Genomic DNA, 24,119 nt, shown 5'->3' with positions numbered 1-24,119 from the left:
AGTCATGGGCAAATAAAGTACAAACTAAGGGTGAGTCGCAGATGGCAAATTTCTGAGATTATTTACCACAAACATGGTTGTTTAATAACTCATCTTTATTTTTCAACTTCCTAGGAAAAATTGATTAAGTATGTAACAGACAGTGAAACTGTGGAGCCAGTCATTTCCCAGTTGGTAACTGTACTTCTAATTGGCTGCCAAGATGCAAATTCTCAAGCCCGACTACTTTGTGGAGAATGTTTGGGTGAACTGGGAGCCATAGATCCTGGCAGGCTCGATTTTTCAACAAGTGAAACTCAAGGAAAACATTTTACATTTGTGGTAAGAAGTGGTGTTGTAGTGTTTCACTTAGCATTAAGGGTATTTTAAAAGTAATTGAGAATAGGGAACATCTTATCTTTAGACTCTTTGAAAATTTATACTTGCTTTCTCAATAGTTTAGAGTCAGGTTTCAAAGTGATTATTTAGATATTAAAGATACAGCTGTTATTCAGTTTTAATAAAACTGACCTTCTGTTTGTGACTGAGGCTGGTGTGGAGGATCCAAATTTTGCTTATGGATTATTAATGGAACTGACCAGAGCATTCCTTGCTTATGCTGATAATGTTCGTGCTCAGGATTCTGCAGCATATGCAATTCAGGTAAGATACTTGGTTAGATCCTAGTTTTTCTTCACAGTTTTCTATCACATTGAATTTAGAATTATACAGTATAAATGTCCATTTTGAAGTACATGTTGAAGTATTTGAAACTACATCCTATGCAGCTTTATATTACTAAGTAAAAGGTTATTCAGGGTAGTGATTTTTTATTTTTTGAACTCCTCAGTGCTCACATTGAATTCTGGGGAGTTGTCAAATAAAGGCAGATTTGTTTGCTTTTATGTCATGATATTTTAGGAGAGATCTCATGTTTCAGAGGTAACTTACCAGTCCATACAAGGAGTAATCCTGAGACTGACTTAGAAATGGTGCTGATTCCATAGGCAGAAATAAAAAGGAGTAAGTATTCCTAGGAGTTCAATGCTTACACTTTTAAGAAACAACTGAAGGGGAGCCCACCCTTGTTTTCAGGCTCTATAGTCTTCTGTGCTGGTTTACCAACCCCAAGCTGGTTTGCCAGCTCTAAGCTGATTTGGCTGGTGGTTGGGGTTTTTTGTTGTCATTTGGTTTGGGGTTTTTGTTGTTGTTGTTGTTGTTGTTGTTTAATATGTTTGTGAAAACTTTGGGACACTTTTTTGTTCCAGAATAAAATAAGTGGCCCCATATAGTTAGCAGAATAAGAAAACTTCATGAGCTTATGCACAAGAAGGGATCAGACTAACTTATAAGCCTGATTTATTGGCAGATATGAAAAATAAGAGATATCATGGTCCAAACACCAAGTGGAGAATCTTGGGAATAAATAGTTTGTTGAAATCAACACTGTCTAGTAATAGGGGATGAACAGTGTTGACTGTTTTGCAGTTATAATGATGAATTAAACATTCTGTAACTTCTATCTCGTTACTTCTATATATATACCAGTTTTTGTTACTATTGTGGTCATGAAATGTTTTCAGTGCTAACTTGATGATGTAAACCATGCCTTTTCAGGAGTTATTGTCTATCTATGACTGTAGAGAGACAAACACTGACTGCCCAGGCTCCAGGCTTTGGAGGAGGTTTCCTGAGCATGTGCAGGAGATTTTGGAACCTCACTTAAATACACGGTATATGACAACTTTAGCAATTTCTTTTCGTTACAGCTTTAAAAAACTCTTGTTTTTCTCCAGGCTAGCAATAACTTCATTTGGTTTTGTGGTTGTTATTCTTCTGTGAAGAGTGTTATGTGTACATAGAAAATTCAAATAAGGTCTTTCTGTGTAAAACTGAATTAGCACTTCCTTGAATATAATTCTTTATAAATCAAACAGGCAAAATTCTGAGCTCATACTTTGCACAGATATGCCTGTTTGTCCCTAGAGCATTGTCTCATACAACGGCTTGAAGCTTTTGTTTCTGTTTTCTTTCCTCTGTACAAACTCTCACTAGGATTTGAGTTTGTACTCAAATCCATTAATATTCCTTTACTGCTACCCTTTATAGAAGTAGGAGGAGCTCATTGAGCTTTATTTTTCACTTTTCATTTTGTTGAATCAATGATAAGAATAATGTGAAGAAAACTTCAAATGAATATGCACTTTAATTTGAAATAATCTACATTTTCCTTTCTGTTCCCTCATGAAGACAGTCATGGTCATCTGTGATAAGTTTGACCTATTTAGAAAACAAATATTTTGGCATTTTTTGGCTTTCGTATTTGTTTTGGGGTTCTGCTGTCACAAACATAGTACTCAAATATTAATCAAACTGCATTTCTTAAAACTGATTAGAACAGCACTTTGAGGTGTACTTTAAAATTCTAGGAATGTGTTAGGTTCTTTGTATTTCATGTTTCATTTTAATAAGCTCTAAAATAAAATATATTGACTACTGAAAATATTTTCTTAATCCTTTTTTAAAAGATTCAGAAGATGAAACCTAATATGGTTCCAGTTAGGGAACTTCATAGTTAACGATACGCTATTGGTTTTTACTATATTAAATAAAGAAGTTAGTTTTATTAAATGGGCATTTTAAAATTACAGGTACAAGAGTTCTCAAAAGGCTGTAAACTGGTCTAAGATGAAGAAGCCAATTTACTTGAGCAAATTAGGGGATAATTTTGCTGAATGGTCAGCAACTTGGGCAGGTTATCTTATAACAAAGGTAAGAGACTAAATCTGCTCTCTGTATTGATGTACACAACAGTTCTTGAACCACATTTTGGTTTCTGAAAGTCAGGGATGGATGGGGGAAAAGATGCCTCTTTGCTATAGGCCTGTTAAAGCACATCCCTACTTCTTGGATCATCAAGGTAACCATGCACCTTCCCTTCCCCAGCATCGTTGCTTCTTGGTTATGTTTCACAGGTAGTGTCAAAGCCAAAAGTCTAGAAAGTTTGCCCTTGACCAGAGACTCTTGTATATCTGAAGGCACTGACAAATGCTTCTGAAAAGTGTTTGAAATACTGGAAAACTTCACATTTACCTTCTCAGTTTCTGAAAGATTTCTTTCATTTCCCCATAGCGCCACAGTCCCGGCACATAAAAAGCACTTGTCTCTTTCTTCCTCTCTTTTCTCCTTTCCAACATAGAAGTGACCCACTGAAAATTTAACTTCTAAATCAACGACTTAAGAAGTGAATTTAATCACATGAACTCAGTAGCTACACTGTCCTCTTTCTGTTTCAGACATAAGAATTTAGTGTCTTCATAATTTCCTACTTTTTGCAGGCTTTTAAAGGCAGAAGAGAGGTTGAGTGCAGTAGTAGACAACAGGCTTTTAAGGGCAGAAGAGAGGCTGAGTGCAGTAGTAGACTCTTGGCCTTAAGTTTTTCTTTATGGCCAGTGCAATTTCACAGTGGTGTAGAAAACATGGAAAAGTGGAACACGTTAACAATGCTTGCCTGTCTTTTTGTGGTATCAGCAATAGATACATGTAATAGAAGCTGCCATCTGGCATCCCTGTTGCAGGTATAAGTCTGCTGAACTTCTTGTAGGAGACATGTATCTTACAAATTCTGTCAAATAATTGTATTTGTCAATAAAAAGATACTTATTAATTGTTCAGGAATTTGCACTTTTGTAATGATGCTTCTCTTGGAAATAGGTGCGACATGATCTTGCCAGAAAAGTTTTTGATTGCTGCAGTATTATGATGAAGAATGACTATAAAGTGACAATTTATCTGCTTCCACACATCCTTGTCTATGTTTTGTTGGGATGCAGTCAAAATGATCAACAAGAGGTGAGATGTATAAGATGGTCGTGTTCTTCTTTGGAATGTTCAGGAGCTGTTCAATTCTGTGGATTCACTGTAGACCTACATGAACAAATTGCATAGGTGTTAAACTCCTTTTCCTGTGTAAGTTTTCTGCCAGGGTTTTGAATATACTCATACAAGTTTGTGCTGAATTGCTTTTCTGTGGTTTTCCATCTATTTCTTCAGCAGGACCTAGGATGAGATATTATGCAGTTAATTATGGCTGCAGTAACATCAAGAGCTGCAGTGGTACAAAGAGGAAGAGAGTGCAACACAAACAAGGAATAAATTGAACTTGTATGCTTCCAAGAATTCGGACCCATAATTTTTTCTCTCTCTTGCATACACTTAACAATTTAAGTGGAAAAACTGTTTGGCTATGAGGTTTATGCGGAGCAGGATTCATAGATGTCTTGTAACAAAACAGGGATAGGAGGGAAAAGAATCATCCAGTCTTCTTCAGTTTGCTTTAGCAGCAGTTGAAGAGGCTGAAAAATGCAACTTATATTTTATTAATTTGAAATTTCACAGCTAAGGTATCTGTGTTTAAACATTGTGCATGTGTAGAGGGGTGTGATGAGTTTTCTTGTGTGAACAAAGTACATCCACAATAAGCATCTGTTAATTATGTTAACATATTCTGTTGACTAAAACAAACAGGAAGCAGGTCTTTCATCATGGCATTTACTTAAATATAACAAAAAAGTAGATCTGTGATCTGGTAGCCAGTAGATAAATTGACTTTATCAAACCTTGAAGTATTGTATTTGCAGCATAAGTGCAGTAGCATTCATTGTATCTTGAAACCTAAAATTCCAGTAACCATGATAGTTATTCTGAATCCAAGGGTTTGCTTTTCAAAGACTTTCTCCCTGTGCAGACTCTCCTGACAACTACTGCTCTTGGTTTGTCATTTTTTTCCTCTCAAGATCATAAGCTGAAAATTAGTAAAATATACAATTAGAATATATAGTATTTTAGTGTGATTTTTGTGTTAATTACTGTTTCCTACTGTTTCGATGCCTGTTTGGTACTTCTGTCTTTTATCATATTAATGTTTGTGTAGGTTTATGTGGAGATTATGGCTGTTCTGAAACACGATGACCAGTCTACCAGGAGACTTGAAGATAGTGCATCTGATCTAAGTCAGCTGAGCACACAGACCGTGTTCTCCATGCTTGATCATCTAACTCAGTGGTCTAGACATAAGTTTCAAATACTTATGGCTGAGAAAAATACTGGCAAGTCTAGCAAAGACAGAGGTGATCTAAAAAGTGAGTGATGCTTATTTTATTTCAAGTGGCATTTACATTTTTCAAATAAGTATTTAAATTTGCCACTTCATTTTAGTCTGCTTTATGTTTTCTTACTATTGTATTGTGATTTATACCCCTTCCCACCCCAAATGCATTGTTTTGAATGCCTATTGTAAAAAATACAGATTCAAAATTTTAAAATTACATGTTATTCTCTTGTTAGTTTTCTAAAGGTTAACATATTCTATGCAGTCTTACAAGATGCAGGAAGTTCACCCAGGATTGTTTTAAATAAATTATTGTTGACAGAAAAATGTGATATTGAATTAATAAGAATATCTCATTAAATTGTGAAATGAACTAATTTGATGCATAAGGTAATTCTTATAAATGAAACCTCAGTGGACAGACTTTTAAAAATGTCTTTTTTTTCTATAGCATCGAGTGAGGACTATGGAGAATATCAAAATGTGACACGTTTTCTAGACCTCATACCTCAGGATACACTAGCTGTGGCTTCCTTTCGCTCCAAGGCTTACACAAGGGCTGTGATGCACTTTGAATCATTCATTACAGAGAAGAAACAAAATATTCAGGAACATCTTGGATTTCTTCAGGTTCTGAAGTTCTTTTTGTTTTTTATTTTATTTTAAAATGAAAATAGACATAGATGAATAAAGCTTTGTCAAATTCTTCTCTGAAATGAGAAGAAAAGATGCAGTTAGGCTTTTGGTATTGGATACAAGTGTTTAGTCATCTGTCTTTAAGCAACACTTAGTACTTCCTCTTGCTTGTTATGCTCCTTCTATGAAAAGGAAGGAGTAAATATCTGGTGTATAATAAAAGATTGTAGAATCCTGAAAACAGTTAAATTTGGGTTTGTTACAAGTATAGCATTTATTGCTTTTAGTTAATTCTGTGCCTTTTGTCAGAGAAAACACAGTCAACTATAATTAAAAAAAAAAAGCGACAAAACACATTTGAAGGAAAGCTAAGTGTCTTGTTCTAAAGTAGAAAAAGTGCTAATGCTAAGGGTGTTTAAAATTATTTAAATTATTTCCAAAACGTATTTTAAACTGGGATGAGCCTGTTTGTAGTTCTTTATGGTTTATACTCCTCAGTAACATTTCAAATTTGAAAACCTTAGTATGTTTCTTTTCCATCTTAAGTAATCTGCAGCTTCATTATACATTTTTATCGTGAAATAATAGGATATTTATTTTGCCCTTTATACAGATTATTTCAGGTTGACGATGTGTTATTGTTTCTTATTCTTCCTATACTATGGGATCATTACAGTATGCTAAGCAAAAGTAGGGCTCCACTTTGGAAGTAGCGCAGCAAAACTGACATCTTCCATGAAAGCTTAATGACAAGAAGTCCTACAGAGTAGTTCATTCTCCATTTTCAAGATGTGTGATTCGGAGCATGTTATATATAAAATGTATTCTTTTGTTGTCTTGGAGATGTTCTTAATGTACGTTTCCAATTCTGCCTGAATAAAGAAATTGTATGCTGCTATGCATGAGCCAGATGGAGTAGCTGGGGTGAGTGCAATTCGGAAAGCAGAACCATCTCTCAAAGAACAAATCCTTGAACATGAAAGTATTGGCTTGTTAAGAGATGCGACAGCCTGTTATGATAGGGCTATCCAACTGGAACCTGATCAGGTAAATACAAGACGAACTCTTTACATTTATTTTTATAAAAAATACGTATAATTATTATTTTTTTAATCTTCTTCACTAGCTAAAGACTAAGCTGAAATTGCCTGTTCAGAATGTTTAAGTAAAATGGGAACATTAGAGTTTACTGTGGCAGTTGCTGAATAATTATTGCTATTGGAAGTGTCTTATGAACTGAAACGAATCTCTTACTGGGTTTATACTGTAATTTGAAGGCTTAGGTTAATAGTTGGATGCTTATGCCCAGGTTTTTGCTAGGACAGCTTACCATTTAAAGTTCAGCCTTTGTCTGGGAAGGCCTGAAACTGGATTGCTTAAGTATCAGTCAGTATTGGTACATGCCAAGAGAACTATTAAGGCAAGTTACCATAGGTTTTATTCAAAGTAATTCTGACTTACTATTTTTCATTATTGATGTCCAGGGAAAATGTTCATCATGTAAGATCAAAAGGAAATCAATTAAAGAAAACTTGAAATTATTTGTCTTCCATTCCCCTTCCTTTATTTGGAACGTAGAAGTATAAGGTACTGTAAAGCGAGCAGTACTGGAAAACCATCATTCTTTTCATATACCAAAGTGAATATCCAGAGATGTGATGATAAATGCCAAAAGAAAGTTGAAGACATGTATTACTCTTTCTGTATTTGAAATACTCTTTTAATGGAAATTGGTAAAAAGTTTCCTAGCCTAGGATATCCCTATGGTTTCTTGCCCTTCCCTATGAAGCAGAGCTTATCTAGCACAGTTCACAACAGGTACAGTAACTAAAGTGTTTTAGAGGCCCTACTTCATTCCCAGAGTATGGAAAACATTTTTATGAAGAGTGAAATTGCTTTGGTTTCTGGAGCTGTTTCCTTCCTGTGACTTTTTTCTTCTTGTTACTAATTTCTTTAAATGAAATTTTATTCACAACTTTGATATGAGTATTAATAAATTAACATCAAACTATATTTGTGGTGAAGTGTTTTTCAAAAATTGCTGATGGTGATCATAGTTCTTTGGTAATCATAGAGGTTTTTTAATTTTCAACATTCGTTTAGCTTATGGTGCAATTGGTTATGACTTTTCATATTCTAAAAAGCATCCAAATGGATGTATTTCCTCCCTCATACTGCCATGAATTTCATTAGTGTATGTGTGTGGGTTTTTCAATATTTCTTTTTGTTGTTTTTTTTTCTTTTCCCTTATTTCTAGATTATTCATTATCATGGTGTAGTGAAATCCATGTTAGGCCTTGGTCAGTTATCTACTGTAATCACTCAGGTCAATGGAGTGCTTGCAAACAGGTACTGTGAGCATCTAATACAATGTTTATTTGAGTAATATGAAGGTCTTGTGTTACACCTGTGTCTCAGTAGCCATTTTTTGTGCATTATCAAGCATTTGAGGCTTAGCAAGCGTATCCAATTAGCAATATGAAGGTAGAAAACTTGAAGGTTTTTGTCTATAGGTTATTTATTTCAAGACTTCCAGAAATGCTAGTACTTCTTGTCTGCATCATGTGCAGCATTGATATATGCTTTAATTTGTTAAACAGAATCTTTCATTTATTGTCTTGTATGTTTCTGGTTCTATAGCTATTCTGTAGTCTAATAAGATAAATGAATTGGAAGAGGTAATTTTTAAAATGTGCTATAGAAGTTAAATATGCTACTTGGAAAATGAATTTGTGGGATTGTGTTGTACAGCTATTATTTGTTATCAATGCATATCCTTTGGTTTTATTGAGTCTTATTAGGAGGAAGCTTACCTTGCTTCTTTTCAAGTGAGAGAAATTTCATATAAGGAATATTGCTGATATAATGTAGGAACTAACATATACTGAAGGGGGAAAGGAAAAAATAAAATTAGTTCAGTACAAAATTTATTGTCTTTGTTTTCTTTTAATAGGTCTGAATGGATTTCTGAATTGAACACTTACAGAGTGGAAGCAGCCTGGAAACTGTCACGATGGGATTTACTGGAAAATTATTTGGCTTCAGGTAAGTTGTTATGATAACAAAATATGAATACTTCCTTACATTTCTGAACAAGTGTGTGTTTTAGTCTAATCATCTTGAATCAAGGGGCAGCTACTGTCATTTTTTTGGTCTTGGTTTTTACTAAGAGGTTGGTTCTGACAGTCTTCCAGATTTTGTAAATGTATTTGGTGGTAAACTGTGTAGTTTTCAAGTAGAAATTTCAAACAAGTGTAAGGCCAAATTGCTTCTGGGTTTGTAGGCGGTTGGATTGTGGGGTGGAAATATACAATCCTTCTAAAATTCAATTAATTAGTGCTGAGAAACTTATTTTCCAGTAGTATGTTAAGACAAATTAGTATGTTCAGATTAAGCTGCTTAAAGAAAGAGTTTGAGATGCTTTTTTTTCTCCCCAAAGATGTGAAGTCCACTACGTGGAGTGTCAGACTAGGACATTTATTATTATCAGCCAAGAAGAAAAATGAAGCAGCTTTTTATGAAACACTCAAGGTTGTTCGAGCAGAACAGATTGTACCCCTTTCAGCAGCAAGCTTTGAAAGAGGATCTTATCAGCGAGGATACGAGCACATTATCAGGTTTCTGATTTTCATGTCACTCTTCTAAAATCCAGAAATCACATAGTCAAGTATGCAGCAGCAAGAATTTTCTGTTTCCACAATAAATGGTACTGATGTGCATTTTCTGTCACCTCTTTTTAAAATTTTTTAAAATACTCAGACAACTGGAAACCTTTGATTGATTGGGAGTTTATATTTATCCCCCACGAAAAATATTCACAGTGAAACTGTTGAGCATAATCTTTCAAAAATCAGCAAGCAAGTTTATGTAAACTTCAGGTAATAAAAATCAACTATTTAATTCCATGCTTAAAGTAGTACATATAGGCCAGTAACTCCATTAACTAAACAGCATTGCTTTTAATCTATATGGTGGTCTAAAAGCACCCCCTTCTTTTATCAACAAAGAGCAGTAAAAATTGAAGTTGGCTGTAGTAGATTAAAAAGTAAGTAGCCTTTTTTAAGGAAAAAGGCTTAATACTTCCTCTGCACTGTAAATGCATTCTTATGGCAAGATACTGCATGAAATTAGTTAGTTGAAGTATATATTAATTATTTCTTAATTCTATTTGTGATGTTAATTTTTGCGGTGTTATTTTATTCAGGAAAGAGAGTTTGAATATTAAGAAGTGTTTCAAAATAGCTTGATTTAGCCATTTATCTGGGCTACTTGGAAGCCTTCAGTTACTGTTTCTCTGTCAGATATACCCACTACACATGAGCTCTGCCAGTGAGAACTTAGGCATTTACAAGCTCTCAGCTTTGCAACTTTACAATGAAAGTTAATAATAGTCATGTTCTTAAATAAACAGAGTAACTTTTTTGTAAAGGAGGTGTTTAAGTAACAGTGTATTGCCTCTAAAATGATATTTGTTCAAAATATCAGACTTTCTGAAGAGTTATTGCTAAAAGTAATGGACAGAAATACGCTTTCTAAAGATTGACTTCCTCCCCAAAGTGCTCTTCATTGTCTCAGCGTTCAGCTGCTTGGCAAAGGAAGAGTGAGAAAAATGACTAATCAGTTTACAAATCCTTGATCTTGAGTGGGTTTGCTTCATTTTTGCCTTAAAAAGTCTTACTATTGGAAGTACTTACATGGCCAGCTTTTAGAAAGAAAATGGCAAAAGGTTTATCAAAGTTGCATATATCTCACACAGCAACCAATTTTCAACAGTTTTTTTCCTTTATTTCACTAACACAGGTTGCATATGCTGTGTGAGTTGGAACATAGTATTGGACCAATGTTTCAGCAACCAGATGGTGACCACAGTAGAGATTCCCTGAATTGGTGTGCTCGTATTGAAATGACCCAAAACTCTTACAGAGCAAAAGAACCCATCTTAGCAGTGAGAAGGGCTTTGCTTAGTCTCGGTAAAAGGTGAGAACATGACTATTTCTTGTCTGTTTATGTTATAATCTCAGTAATATTCTGGTTTTCCATATGTGTGTTAGAAGAGAGAAGATAAAACTCTGGAAATGTATGTTGTAGACAAAAGCAGTCCTCTCCAATATTGTGTACCTTCAAAATAGAAGGGAAAAGTGGTGTCTGTAGGAAAGACAAGAGAGAAACAGGGGGAAGGAATATTTGTTTCTAGGTCTAAATAGAAAGAAGGTGAGACAGATGTATTACAAATAATTTTAAGTGATGGTTATAGTATTATATAGCTTACTGAGAATTTTTTTGTGTGTTTCAATACATTGTGATATTTACTTCAGATTGTAAAGTACCATTCAGGACTGAAATCTTTCATTTTCTGCAAAAATATCTCTGCAGCCAGGATTACAGTGAACTCGTTGGTCAGTGTTGGCTCCAGAGTGCTAGAGTCGCAAGAAAAGCTGGTCATCACCAGACTGCGTATAATGCTCTTCTGAATGCTGGGGAATCTACGCTCTCAGAACTTTATGTAGAAAGAGCAAAGTGGCTCTGGTCCAAGGTAAAGAAAATAAAAAATGGAGCTTACTTTCTTACACGTAAGAAAATAAACTTTAGTCTTCTTCAAGAAAAAAAGGCACACAGTCAGTATATGTAAAACAAAATATGTCAACTGGGACTATTAACATGTTGTGACTGCAGTTGAGCCACAAGAAGTTTTTACCTCCAGCTGCTAGTCAGCCCTTTTCTATATCCATTGACTTTTCTGGCAGCCTTGTATACAACTGGTGGATTACCTGCCTCTGTCAAAGCAGCCCAGGCGAATTTAAATCACCTTAATAGTAGACTTTTCCTTAACTTGTGTCTTTTTAACTAATAGAGGCAGGCAGCAAACATGGGAGCAATTATTGTGGTAAACCTTAAGGGACAATAATGCTGAGATGACAACAGAATATGAGAAGCATCTGAAGTTAGTAATAATCTGTTACCACAGCTGGAATGGCCTAGAACACACTCGGGGACATAGCTTTGCCTTAATAACAGCTGTAAGATGGAAGTTTTACATCTCTCTTATTTAAAGTATATAAAATGTTTTCCTCTTTCCCTTAGGGTGAGGTTCATCAAGCACTCATTGTTCTTCAGAAGGGGGTTGAGTTATGTTTCCCTGAAAATAAAGCACTGTGCAATAGCAAAAATCAGCTCATCCATGGCCGGGCAATGCTGCTAGTGGGCAGATTTATGGAAGAAACTGCTAACTTTGAAAGCAATGCAGTTATGAAAAAGTATAAGGTAATTTCACATACTGGTGTTAACAAGACACTACTTTGAGTAATAATAATCCAAGTTAGCTGCTGTAATGCTCCTGATGATTTCAACCAAGGATAACATCAGTGGGATTAAATACTGTATCAATGCATAGAAAGGAAGTAGTTGTTCTTGTAAAGATTTAACTCTCTGAATTAGCTTTAATATAACATGTCAATACAGGGAAGCCTACAGTGCCCAACAGTGGGAGCTAAGAATACCTAATATAACTCTTTTAAAAAAACAAATTATAGGAGCATGTTTTTTTCTTATGCATGCACAAACTAGAATACCTCACTAAAATGTGGGCTGCTCTAGGCAGTGAGGTAACTTGATGACACATTGCATTACTCCTCAGCGTTACTTCTCTTTGGTAGTGACTTGCAAGCATGCTTTAAATATGCTAATAGTCTCTGAAGAACTAGAAAAAGGGACAACTGGTATGGTTTTCTTCAACAACACGGCACTACGCTGCCTCATCTTGCTATGCCAGTGAAAAACTGTTTTGGCACTGATTAACACACTGCCTGCTAAACCAGTAGCTGTTGGATCTTTATGCTTCCTTAGAAGCAGTATGTCTCCTATCCAAATTTATACTGCTGTCTTATTAGTGAAAATACTTCTGTAACAGTAATTTAGAGAAAAATTTAACAGATATATCAAATGAAATGACAGCTCGAATTATGGCACGTAATGAAATTTTGGTGGATTATATTAAAATACTAATGCTGTCTAAATATTGGCACTGTAAACAAGCCAGTATTATTAGAGAATGGACATGCTGCTTGCCAAGTTATTTTTTCTAATATATATCACACAATTTTTTTAAATATCATTATTTAGAAGGAAAACAGAAGTGTGAAAAACAGAATCATTTAGGCTGGAAAGGACCTTTTAAGATCATCAAGTCCAACTGTTAACATCCTGCTGTTTCACTTTTCAAAAACCTAAAAGAAACCCAGTATTGAGTTTATCAAGATTGGGAACTTGATTGTAGTATTTTCAATGAAACTATACTCTTGCCTAGTTGAGGAAATCCATATAATCCTGTCTTGAATTATCTTGCTGTCTCCAAATCCGAAAGATATTTTAAAAATGGATTTCTAGTTTGTACATGCATTTATCTTGGGACAAATTATAGTTTTTTTGAATTACAAAGTTACAATTAATTCTTTTTTTTGCATGTACTTTGCACAAAGGTAACTAATACGAAGTTCTTGTTTCTTGAGAATCTTTTTATTTATTATTGTTTTATTTTTTTATTTGAAATTCAGCATCTTCTCAAAAATAATTCTCTCTCTTTGATTTTGTTGCAGGATGTTACGATTTTCTTGCCAGAATGGGAAGATGGACATTTCTATCTTGCTAAATACTATGATAAATTAATGCCGATGGTAACTGACAATAAGATGGAAAAACAAGGAGATCTGATTAGATACATAGTTCATCATTTTGGGAGGTTAGACTCTAGGGGAACTTTGCTTAGTTTCTGTAGAAGGATGACTATTATACTGAAAAAGCATTTTATAGGAATATATTTTCTTTCTACAATTCAGACTCAGTGAAATTTCTACGCAGTATTGTAAATCAAAATACAGCATGCTTTCTTTTTGGTTTCATACCTAATTAATTTTTCTTCTGACTTTTGACTAAGCAATTGTCTGTTTTGTCTAAGATAGTTAATTATTTCATATGCAGATTTGATTTAATAAAAACAAACCCCTTGTATATAAGTAAGGTTTTAGTTGTTGTAGATATATTAAAATGCTGAACAGAAATTTCTGAAGTCCAGAACGGAATGTGAAACAATTAAGGATATAAAATTTGTAATGTTTTAATACCTATTACTAACATGCCGTGATTTAAACATGTAATCATAGGTCTCTACAGTATGGAAACCAGTTCATCTATCAGTCAATGCCAAGAATGCTATCTTTATGGCTGGACTTCGGAGCAAAAGCATATGAATGTGATAAAGGTAGAACATAATTTCTCAGTACATACTTCCTGTGTCATACTTCTGAATATATGATTGAAAGAGCAGTGAAGTATACTTGCAGTTCTTTGTTTAGACTTACTGCCTGAGTTTATATGGAAACAATAAAGTAATATTATTCTTTTAAATTACAGGATGTTAATATGCGGGGGAGTATTAATTATTATAATGGACTTAAAAAAAAAAATCATGAGATAGCATTGTTCCTCAGGTAACTTAAGTTGATAAACAGATTTAGGGAAAATCCTTTTATGTCACCTGTCACCTCTTTTAAGATGCCTCATGAGCGATGAGTGTTGGGTTTGTATGCACTTACTATAGTAAAGTGTTAGGCTTTGGGGCTTTTTTCCAATTTGCCTTGGTTCCAGTTGCTGAAGGAATTTTACTGACATTTAACTAGGGGGAAAACCTGTAGGCAGCATCGAGGCATGTGAAACTACTACCATAGATGCATTTTTGGGTGAAAGATTTTTGTACAAATGAAAATTGCAAACATGCTGGGTCTGCAGGGGCAGAGATATGCACAGGTGTGCCAATTTCATCCCTTGTAAAGACTTTCTTCATTTCCTCTCCACTAAAGAACGTTGGAATCTTTTTACCAGAGAAATACATGGAGTGTTTTTGGTTTGTTCTATGCTATTGCATTACTTGAGAGGAATAAGAGATATTTTAAGAGTACAAGGAGAGCTTTTCTGATATTGTCTGTTCCATGTTCCTGTTGTCTGTGATTGTTTATTTCCTGTTATTCTGGTTAGTTAAATAGCATATGAAGTCATTGTATGCTGTGTTTATTTTAAACTTTACAGTAGAAACTTTTCCTTGATTTTTTTTTTTTTTTTTTTGGCTTATGAAAAATTACCAACAAAATATGTTTCTGTAGGCTTCTTTTAAATTACTTTACATTTCAGATTGGAAAAAAGAAACATCATCTTGTCCTCTTGTGTTTTTCAGCAAGTCGTTCAGAACGTGTTCAAATGAAAAATGATTTAGCTAAAATAAATAAGGTGATTACAGAGCACACAAATCACCTGGCACCTTACCAGTTTCTGACAGCTTTTTCTCAGTTAATCTCCCGAATCTGCCATTCTCATGATGAAGTCTTCGCAGTTCTGATGGTGATTGTTGCTAAAGTTTTTTTAGCCTATCCACAGCAAGCAATGTGGATGATGACTGCTGTGTCCAAGGTACCTTGATAAGTATATCTGCACCTTTATTAAGTTTGTAAAACTGTTTTCATCAGACAGAAATGTGAATATAACATCTTTTACTTTAAGATGACAAGAAGTAATTGAGAGTTTCAGTTGCTGTGATACTGTTGTAGAACAGGGTATCAGTGCTATCACTGCAAAAGATATTATTGTAGTCTAAAGTTAAGATATTGCAGTTTAAGTGTTCCAAAATAGAATGCTAACATGTGTCCTGACTTGTATGATGTATTAGGAAAGGAAATTTGAATAACAAATTACTGATTAATTGGATAGTTATGGACAAGAGATTTTGCTGGGTTTAGTAATTGTAATAGTACTTGCAGTTTTATAGTCAAATAATCAACCTTGTGCCTTGATTAAAATGAGATAGATATACCACTAGTCCTAATACTTACCTGGTAGTAAGGTCACTCCAATGCAAATTGGAAAGCATGGTGCGTACTATTTCTTTAAGGCTGGTGAAATAACATTCAGGGTACACTGGCATATTTTTGAATATTGTTGTGGGACTCCCAAGAATTGCCCCTCCAGACACCCCCCTGCACTGGACCAATTCAGTACTTGTTCAGGTACCAAATTGCAGTTGGAGAAGATCCTTCTCCAGATATTAAATATGACAAGCAGTAAGTAGAGAAAATAATATATTAATTACTGTGGGGCTTTTTAGGATTCTTTACTTGATTTGACTGTTGTGTAATACATTTTAACTTTCCTCTATTTACAGTCCTCTTACCCTATGCGTGTCAACAGATGTAAGGAAATTCTAAACAAAGCTATTCACATGAAGGAATCTTTAGGAAAATTTATTGGAGACGCAACACGCCTTACAGATAAGCTATTAGAACTATGCAACAAAACGGTACTTACACAATTAAACAACTTAATGCATGTAATAGGATTATTCAGAAATGCTATATAAAAGCTTCTGATATCTTTTATTAGCCAATTCATTATTGCAATTTAACAGAAATTACACTGACTTGTAAATTTATTCTTTTTTAACCTTAATAAAAATATTTATTAAAAAAAATAGGGAATAGCTCTAAATTGAGCACATTGTAAAACATTTCAGTACATAATGGTATATTTCACAGTGGATGGGCTTTTTACATTGTTTTGTGTTTGCTTGTATGATTCTTGCTCAGTAACTTTCACAAAGTTTCACTATAAAAATATGTTGGTTGTGTTTTCATGAATAAATGAACTTGATAATAAAGGTAAGACCAAATAAATTATTTCATTATTCTGTATTGACATTGAGTGAAAAATACATGTGCCATAAATGCCGGATATATTTGACCACTCCCATTTGGTTTGAAATTCTTATTTCCCTAAGCATTTATTAGTCAATTCTGTTCATTAGTTAATGTGAAATAACAGTAATATTTTAAGTACTTACGGTTAACTTTTGAACAACTTTTTTTCAAGGTTGATGGAAACAGCTCAACATTAAGCATGAATATTCATTTCAAAACACTTAAGAGATTAGTAGAAGAGCACACATTTAGTGAAATTCTCATTCCTTTACAATCTGTAATGATACCAACTCTTCCTTCAATTCCTGGTACACATGCTAACCATGACCCTTTTCCGGGCTGCTGGGCCTACATTGCAGGCTTTGATGATACGGTAAGCATCTAGTTGGCACCTCATTTTAAACTTCATGTTAAACAACTGTAGCTGCAAATACATCTTAGTTCCCTAGAAATGGAGTAGTGAGTAAGAAATGTAATAATTACTTTTGTGGAAAATGAGTGGCTTCTGTCATAACACCCTGAGACAGATATGGCCTCTTGGTACTTAGATTATGATTTGGCTTGAGGTTGATATGCTGTAGCACCATGGAAGTGCTAACATGATTGGTTGCAGTGGTTTATTAGACTTAGAGACTTTATATTGTACAAACTGATAGAGGTGTTAATAAAGAATTTAATTTTTTCCTTAGGTGGAAATTCTTGCCTCACTTCAAAAACCAAAAAAGATCACCTTAAAAGGTTCAGATGGGAAATCTTACATTATGATGTGTAAGCCAAAAGATGACCTAAGAAAAGACTGTCGGCTCATGGAATTCAACTCCCTTATTAATAAGGTTTGATGAGTTAGACAATCAGAGGCAATATACTTGCTGATCAGAATGAAATGCTGAACATCAAACAAAAAAAACAACTTGCCTTGAGATAAAGCTTACTAGAAGAATAGTGTTGCAAAATATCTTATTTCAGCGGAAGTCAATAGCAATTAATACTGTATAACTTCTCATATACTTGTGAAAATGATAACTAAATCAACATTTTGCCAAAACAATTGCTTATTCCAGCAAAAATCTACAGGAAAGGTTGTTTACAGTAAATAAACAACAGCAAACTTCCTGCTGTCATGCTTCATGTTCCTCATTCAGGATTTTCTAATACTTTTAAGGAGAGATAGATAAATTAATCTTTTCATACTAAATGTGTTGCCATACTTGTTATTTTAGTTATATTTTGTTTCTCAACAATATGCTTAAGGTTAAGGTACCGTGTTTTCCATGAGGTTAAATGAAATGATAGCATCTCTGAAACACTAGAACACTTATTTCAAATACTGCTTTTAAGGGGTTAAGCCATGTACAAATTATGCAGCTCGACTATTTTATTACAAAATTCTCTTTTTTAATTGACTTTGAAGAACAGATAAACACTTTTCTTGCATTTGACCTATTGCAGATAGTGAAGCTTAGAATTTTAACTTCTAAGTCATTTGATGGGAAAGTAGATAGAACGGTTAATGTTATTGATACATTTTGATCCTATCTATGTTATCTGTTAATCTTGTTCTTCTTTTGTGAATAGTGCTTAAGAAAAGATGCAGAGTCACGTAGGCGAGAGCTCCATATTCGAACCTACGCAGTTATTCCATTAAATGATGAATGTGGCATAATTGAATGGGTGAACAATACTGCTGGTTTAAGAAATATCCTGATAAAACTTTATAAGGAGAAAGGTAAAGAAATGTATTAGACTGTAGTGATATTTTATTTTTGTAAAGGACTTGTATCTTAATAATTAATGAAACAAACAGCAAGGGTCAGACTAAATTCTAGGAAGATGCAGTCGTGTATTTTTAACTGTCTGCAGTATCTTATTACTTGTATGTGTGGTAGACTTTTAAATGGGAGAGAATTGGTGCTTGTAATAAGTAAGGTGGCTGTGAGAAATTATAACACCTTCATCTTAATGCATACTTTGTACAATGCTGTAAATCATTTCAGAAGCAGTGCCAGCAGCATGGGAATTTGTGCGGCATTGAATGATGGGAAAGACTGCATGTTTTCATTAGATTTGATCTCTTGCTTTTAATCTGTTACATTTGTGTGAGATAATTAAGATGATTTATAATTGAATCAAGGTTGAAGGTCCAGCAACTTTCCAGGGTAAAGACCAGATTTCTTTTGAATTTCTTGTTAACAAAGAAACTTTCTGGTCAGTGCAATAAAATTTGGGGGGAAAATTTCACACATTATCTGTACATAATGTCTGGAACTCCAGACATCTCAGCTGAGTATAATGAATGGCTGTGTGAGGGTGGGGGTGGTTTTGTGTGTATGTGTTCCCCCACTCCACCCCATGGTGTTTGGTAAAAATGATGTCTTGTTTGCCAGGTCTTCCCTTTCAGTTAACATTATGATTTTTTAATTTACTTTCTAGTACCCTGCCACCAACATGTTCTATGGGTTATTTTCCATTTGTTCATTTATTTCAACTTCATGGAGAGATTTATCTTCTCTGAAATACCATATTGTAATAGTACATGTAAGGCTTGTTATTTAGGCAAAGCAAATGTTCAATCGAGGAGGTCTATTACAGGTATCTACATGACTGGAAAAGAATTGCGTCAGCATATGCTTCCGAAGTCAGCACCTTTGTCTGAAAAGCTGAAAATGTTCAAAGAAGTCCTTCTGCCTCGTCATCCTCCTCTCTTTCATGAATGGTTTCTTAGAACATTTCCTGATCCTACTTCATGGTGAGTGTCTGGGATTGGGCTTGGTCGAGAGTATCTACTTTGTGTATTTCACTAAACATTAATGATACTACTGAGTAAAGACAGGTAACACGAGGAAGTGACTTTGACATATCTGATTCTTATTTCCACAGGTACAACAGTAGGTCAGCCTATTGTCGTTCCGTTGCAGTTATGTCAATGGTAGGTTACATACTTGGTCTAGGAGACCGTCATGGTGAAAACATCCTGTTTGATTCTTTGACTGGTGAATGTGTGCACGTGGATTTCAACTGCCTTTTCAATAAGGTGAGAAATGCCACTTGCTGAACTTCCTTTTTATTTTACATGCATGTAAGTTATAAAATTCTATTGTCTTGGGATTTTTTCACTTTTTTTACTTTAGCATGCCTGTTGTGTTATCTCTCTCACTTTGTTTCTTATTTATATGCAACAGTCTGGGATATGTAGAGTGCGTGATTGTCTTGTATACTGCATTAATGCAAGCCAGCTTTTTGATTTAGCCAGTATCAGGTGAGTTGATGTGGATACGCTGAAATAGCCCAAATTTTGGAGTGTTTGTATTTTGTGATTCTCTCCACTATCACCCTCCAAACAAATCTGTAATTGCTACATTCAGAATTTTGCTGCTGTGAAGTTTCTTCACTTTTATTACACAAATGCAGCACAAAAATTCTGTTGGTTCTGTAAAAATAAACATCAAAGATCATGGCCAGAGTTGGATTTGGAGTTTTGGTGTTTCTCCTGAAAGATGCTTTTGGTGTGGAACATGTCTCCTTTTTAATTCAGATAACAAGATAGAGAGATTGTTCGTTAATTTCTCCTGTTTTCTTTTGAGGAACCCTAAATTGTCCTACATAACTGTTAGCTTAAAAAGAATTATTTTGGTAATTAACTTGCATATTATAACAGAAAAGTTAGCATTCTGCATGAGTCTGCAGACCAGAAATATATATTTAGAACAAAATTTTATACCCTGTGTTAGTGTATTAAAACAGGGAAAAAGAGGATATTTTGGATATTGGTATCCTTTATTCATTGTAATTTCCCTTTAACAGCTGAAAAGGACTGTGATCTGAGCACACGTCTCTTGTCAGCTAGGAAATTGTCACTGACAAAGATGGGTAAAAAGCAAAAAACAAGGTAAATGTTACCCTTTTAGTTCAATAATATTTAAAATGCTTAGGGCATACCCTTTTTTTATTAATGTAAAGGGAGAAACTTTTGAAGTTCCGGAAATCGTTCCTTTTCGTCTCACTCACAACATGGTTAATGGAATGGGTCCAATGGGAACAGAAGGTCTCTTCCGAAGAGCTTGTGAAGTCACAATGAGGCTTATGCGTGATCAAAGGGAGCCTCTAATGAGGTATGGCAACTGTTTTGCTACAGACTCTGAAAAAGCTGTTTGTAGCCTAAACATTTGAAACAGTAACTGCTGGTGAATATGCCAGTTCCAGCATATGCCTAGCATGCAGCTCAGTCTTACTATGACATGCAGTTAAATATAAAACGGTATAAATATTCAGCACTATCTTTAGACTCCTGTCAGTGTTCTTGTTTTGAAAATTAAATGTATTATATGTATTTTATCCTTTTTCTATTTTTAATTTTAGTGTCTTAAAGACTTTTCTCCATGATCCTCTCGTGGAATGGAGTAAACCTGTTAAAGGGAACACAAGAGCGCAGGTGAACGAAACTGGAGAAGTTGTCAATGAAAAGGTTAGTTTAAAACAAGTGGAGCATAAGGTATTCAAATGTCAAATGTCCATTATTGTTTCAAGTTATATTTTCTAATTGAAACGTTAGCTGTCTTTGTTTTTTTCTTTCAATTGTTTCTTCCTGATTAATCTCTGTGTTCATAAAGAGCCCATAAAGAGACTATTTTTATTGATAGAAAATGTAACTTATCTACTAAAGAACTAAACAAAATAGAGCCCATAATTCTCTTATTAGTGTTACTAAATCAAGGACAACTTCAACAGAAGCAATAGAGTAGGTGAGACTCTTGCTACCCCTCACTCTGACTGTTGCACAGTCCTCCAGATTTACATCTGGAGTCCTTTCCATGCGTATTTGTGTGCTTTTCATGACTGGATGTTTAGTATTGAAAAAATACGTGCCTTGTTACGTGGCAAGAAATACTTGGTTAAAATTAAGATTTCATATGTACTGTTTCTTTTGTCGCTGCTGATAAATACTATATTGTTCATCCAAAATATAGCTTGCACAACTTCTAATATTTATTCTCTTTCCTCTTTGCAAAAATTCTGTTTTGTCTCTTTTTGCTTTAAAAGGAATGTTTCATGAAAATAAATATGTGTAATAGCAGATAAAACTTAGGGAGCACTGATAAACACAGCAACTAAGATGAGGAAAAACTACAGTACTGAAGCTATATTACAAGAAACTTGAGCACAGAAAATCTCCTGGTCTTCAAATAATTACTAACCAGGCTGTGTCTACATAACATTTTAGTTACAAGACCACCCACGTAGCTGTATATGTTAACTTTTTCCTGGATGGGTGCCAATGTTATGCTTGAGCTTTAAAAGAAAATGTGTGAATATAATTGATATGAACTAGCTACTCTTGTGGGCCTCAGAACAGCTCATTTTGAGTTGCTCAGCAAAACCTGTTACTAGACTTATTCATTTTCAGTTGTTCATCATTTTAGCCTAAATTTTCCAGGCTAGTTAACTTCTTTAATTTTATCCAGAACTCCAAGAAAAAGGCTAGGAAAATTTTGCATTTATTTGCAAGCAATTGTATGAAATAAAGCATTCTAACTTTTTCAAGTACATTTGCATAGCTTGTTCAGTCTTCTCTGATAAATTTTGATCTGTAAAAATGTAAGGCAACAGTTAACTGGAGCAATAATCTATCCATTTTAAAGAATGATTTTAAAATATGAGTATCCTTTACTCTCAGAGTAACTAGCGCAGATGTTTGGGTTTTGTATTAAATGAGCATACAGATTTCAAACACATCCTAAAAAATACTTATTTATTTTCAGAAGTGGAAGTTCATTTTTTTTTTCTTTGTTTCTAGGCCAAAACCCATGTCCTTGATATAGAACAACGGCTGCAAGGTGTCATTAAGACTAGAAACAGAATAAAAGGATTACCCTTATCTATTGAAGGGCATGTTCATTACCTTATTCAAGAAGCAAGTGATGACAACCTCCTCTGCCAGATGTATATGGGCTGGGCTCCATATATGTAACATTTTTTCATGTTGGAATGATACCAGTTGCAAGTGATCTAGCTTTAATATTCTTGAGAAGGTATTAATCAGTGATGACTGGTCACTTCTGTTGATTTCTGATTGTGAGCAGCAGAACAGTCTTACATCAACCTGAAATCTATGTAAAATATACAATACACTTGCAAGTATGTTATGAATGCACTTGCAGATGTGTAAGATGTTATGACATGTTTTGTATACATACAGAAGATAGTACATAGGAATTGCTTACAAATTAGACTGTGCAAGTCTCTAAAAGTTTCTTACTGTATATGAAAACTTTCCATTGTTGAAAGAATGCATTCTATAAAGCATTGTATCTTTTTGTAAAGGTTTTTCTCATTCAGCTTACTTGCAGACTAGAAAATTACATTAAAGTTTTTATACCAATATGATATAAAGTGGCTCTATCAACTTTTTCTACTTCTAGTTCAGAAGGGCTTTCTAAAAATAATTAGTATTTCTTTTCAGCAGTAGACCTTGAATTTTGGTTTCCTTTGGCTTTCTTCTGTATGGCCTGGCTATGTCTAGAAAAGCAGGTGGGATCTTAAATCTTACCATTAAGAAACTGGTTAAGTATGACAGTGTTCTGAAAATGTTTCCTTAGCCCTTACCCCCTGTGCTAAGAAACCCTGGTGAAGGAAATGACACAAAGCTGTGTGTTAGAGGACCCTGCCAATATGGCTGTAACAGCAGTGCAGGGTCTGCCTGCACTCTGACTGCAGCGTACAACACATTCAAGCTCCTGAGTGTTTTGGACAGGCGGTCTCTTACCTCCCTTGTAAAAATGTGGCTACAGTGAATGTTTTTCAGACTATTTCAGAAAAAGTGTTTTGACATTGACAAGAGTAGAAATAAAGTATCTTTAGAGGGCATATACTAACTTACAGTAATGCTTGCTTCTCTAGGCCTCCGAACTGGAGTGAAAGGAGTGAGGAGACCAAAATTAAACTTTTTTTTACCCTACAGTAAAATATGAGAATTTTTGTACAGTGTTTTTGTTTCTGCTGACTGACCAACCATACCCTTAGTTTTTGATCACAGTGCTGTGGCATAAGACTCAAGTTTTAGTTCAGCTGAACCCCAGACGTTTTAGAGACTAAATCTAGATCATGAGTTTACAACTAGTTAGAGTGGTTTCATTTTTCTGGGGAACTAGTGGTTCATCTTCTAAAAATGTTGACACTGTCTCCTAGATCTGAAGGTTTTCAGACCCTACTATTATCTTTTCTGTTGTGGTGGGTGAGTGCTGGGGCTCTGTTACCTTTCACAGGCTCTATCGTGCAGTGGTAGAACGAAGAGAACCGTACGGGGAGCTGGTGCCCCTCAGGGAGTAGCCGTGACCTGCTCCCCGCAGCAGGCCCGGCCTCAGCGCCCTGAGGCGCGGGGCGGGAGCTCCTGTGCGGCGGGCTGGGGAAGGGGCCAGGGCCGATGCTTCACACGTTCACTGTTACCGGCGGGGGAGGACGCGGCGGGGCCGAGCGTCACGTCTGAGCGGGGCCGCCGCTGCGGGGAGGGAGGAAGAGAGCCGAGCCGAGCCGCGCCGCTCTGTCCGCCGCGGCGCGCTCTATGGTCGGCGCGGAGCGCTCTGCGCGGCGCTCTATGGCGCGGGCGGCCCGGCTGTCAGTACGGCGCGCCGGAAGGGGGCGGAGCGCGGCCCGGGCTTGTTTGG

General features: G+C 35.2%; 1 protein-coding gene across 4 annotated transcripts in view; it reads left to right on the top strand.

The window, feature by feature from the left end:
• The window catches only part of ATR (ATR checkpoint kinase), a 41,836-nt gene extending 18,994 nt beyond the window's left edge, over positions 1 to 22,842 (top strand). For 2 of the 4 annotated variants that reach the window (XM_074912238.1, XM_074912236.1), the window contains 26 exons: positions 115 to 321; positions 529 to 642; positions 1,597 to 1,712; positions 2,631 to 2,751; positions 3,694 to 3,831; positions 4,913 to 5,120; positions 5,541 to 5,719; positions 6,608 to 6,772; positions 7,983 to 8,074; positions 8,679 to 8,770; positions 9,165 to 9,342; positions 10,526 to 10,702; positions 11,099 to 11,258; positions 11,807 to 11,986; positions 13,318 to 13,460; positions 13,882 to 13,979; positions 14,949 to 15,181; positions 15,930 to 16,064; positions 16,634 to 16,834; positions 17,151 to 17,294; positions 18,037 to 18,187; positions 19,051 to 19,207; positions 19,339 to 19,492; positions 20,419 to 20,570; positions 20,818 to 20,923; positions 22,253 to 22,842. In XM_074912238.1, the coding sequence (XP_074768339.1) occupies positions 115 to 321; positions 529 to 642; positions 1,597 to 1,712; positions 2,631 to 2,751; positions 3,694 to 3,831; positions 4,913 to 5,120; positions 5,541 to 5,719; positions 6,608 to 6,772; positions 7,983 to 8,074; positions 8,679 to 8,770; positions 9,165 to 9,342; positions 10,526 to 10,702; positions 11,099 to 11,258; positions 11,807 to 11,986; positions 13,318 to 13,460; positions 13,882 to 13,979; positions 14,949 to 15,181; positions 15,930 to 16,064; positions 16,634 to 16,834; positions 17,151 to 17,294; positions 18,037 to 18,187; positions 19,051 to 19,207; positions 19,339 to 19,492; positions 20,419 to 20,570; positions 20,818 to 20,923; positions 22,253 to 22,426 (3,975 nt within the window). In that variant the 3' untranslated portion in view covers positions 22,427 to 22,842. Of the gene's footprint in view, positions 1 to 114; positions 322 to 528; positions 643 to 1,596; positions 1,713 to 2,630; positions 2,752 to 3,693; positions 3,832 to 4,912; positions 5,121 to 5,540; positions 5,720 to 6,607; positions 6,773 to 7,982; positions 8,075 to 8,678; positions 8,771 to 9,164; positions 9,343 to 10,525; positions 10,703 to 11,098; positions 11,259 to 11,806; positions 11,987 to 13,317; positions 13,461 to 13,881; positions 13,980 to 14,948; positions 15,182 to 15,929; positions 16,065 to 16,633; positions 16,835 to 17,150; positions 17,295 to 18,036; positions 18,188 to 19,050; positions 19,208 to 19,338; positions 19,493 to 20,262; positions 20,571 to 20,817; positions 20,925 to 22,252 lie in introns of those variants that run through there. The other 2 variants (XR_012634056.1, XM_074912239.1) reach the window with 2 other exon arrangements.
• The last annotated feature ends 1,277 nt before the right edge of the window (positions 22,843 to 24,119 follow it).

The sequence above is a fragment of the Athene noctua genome, chromosome 8, assembly GCF_965140245.1.
Source record: "Athene noctua chromosome 8, bAthNoc1.hap1.1, whole genome shotgun sequence".
Taxonomy (NCBI): Eukaryota; Metazoa; Chordata; class Aves; order Strigiformes; family Strigidae; genus Athene; species Athene noctua.
The sequence above is the reverse complement of the archived record's forward strand: the minus strand, read 5'-3'. Positions and strand labels throughout refer to the sequence as shown.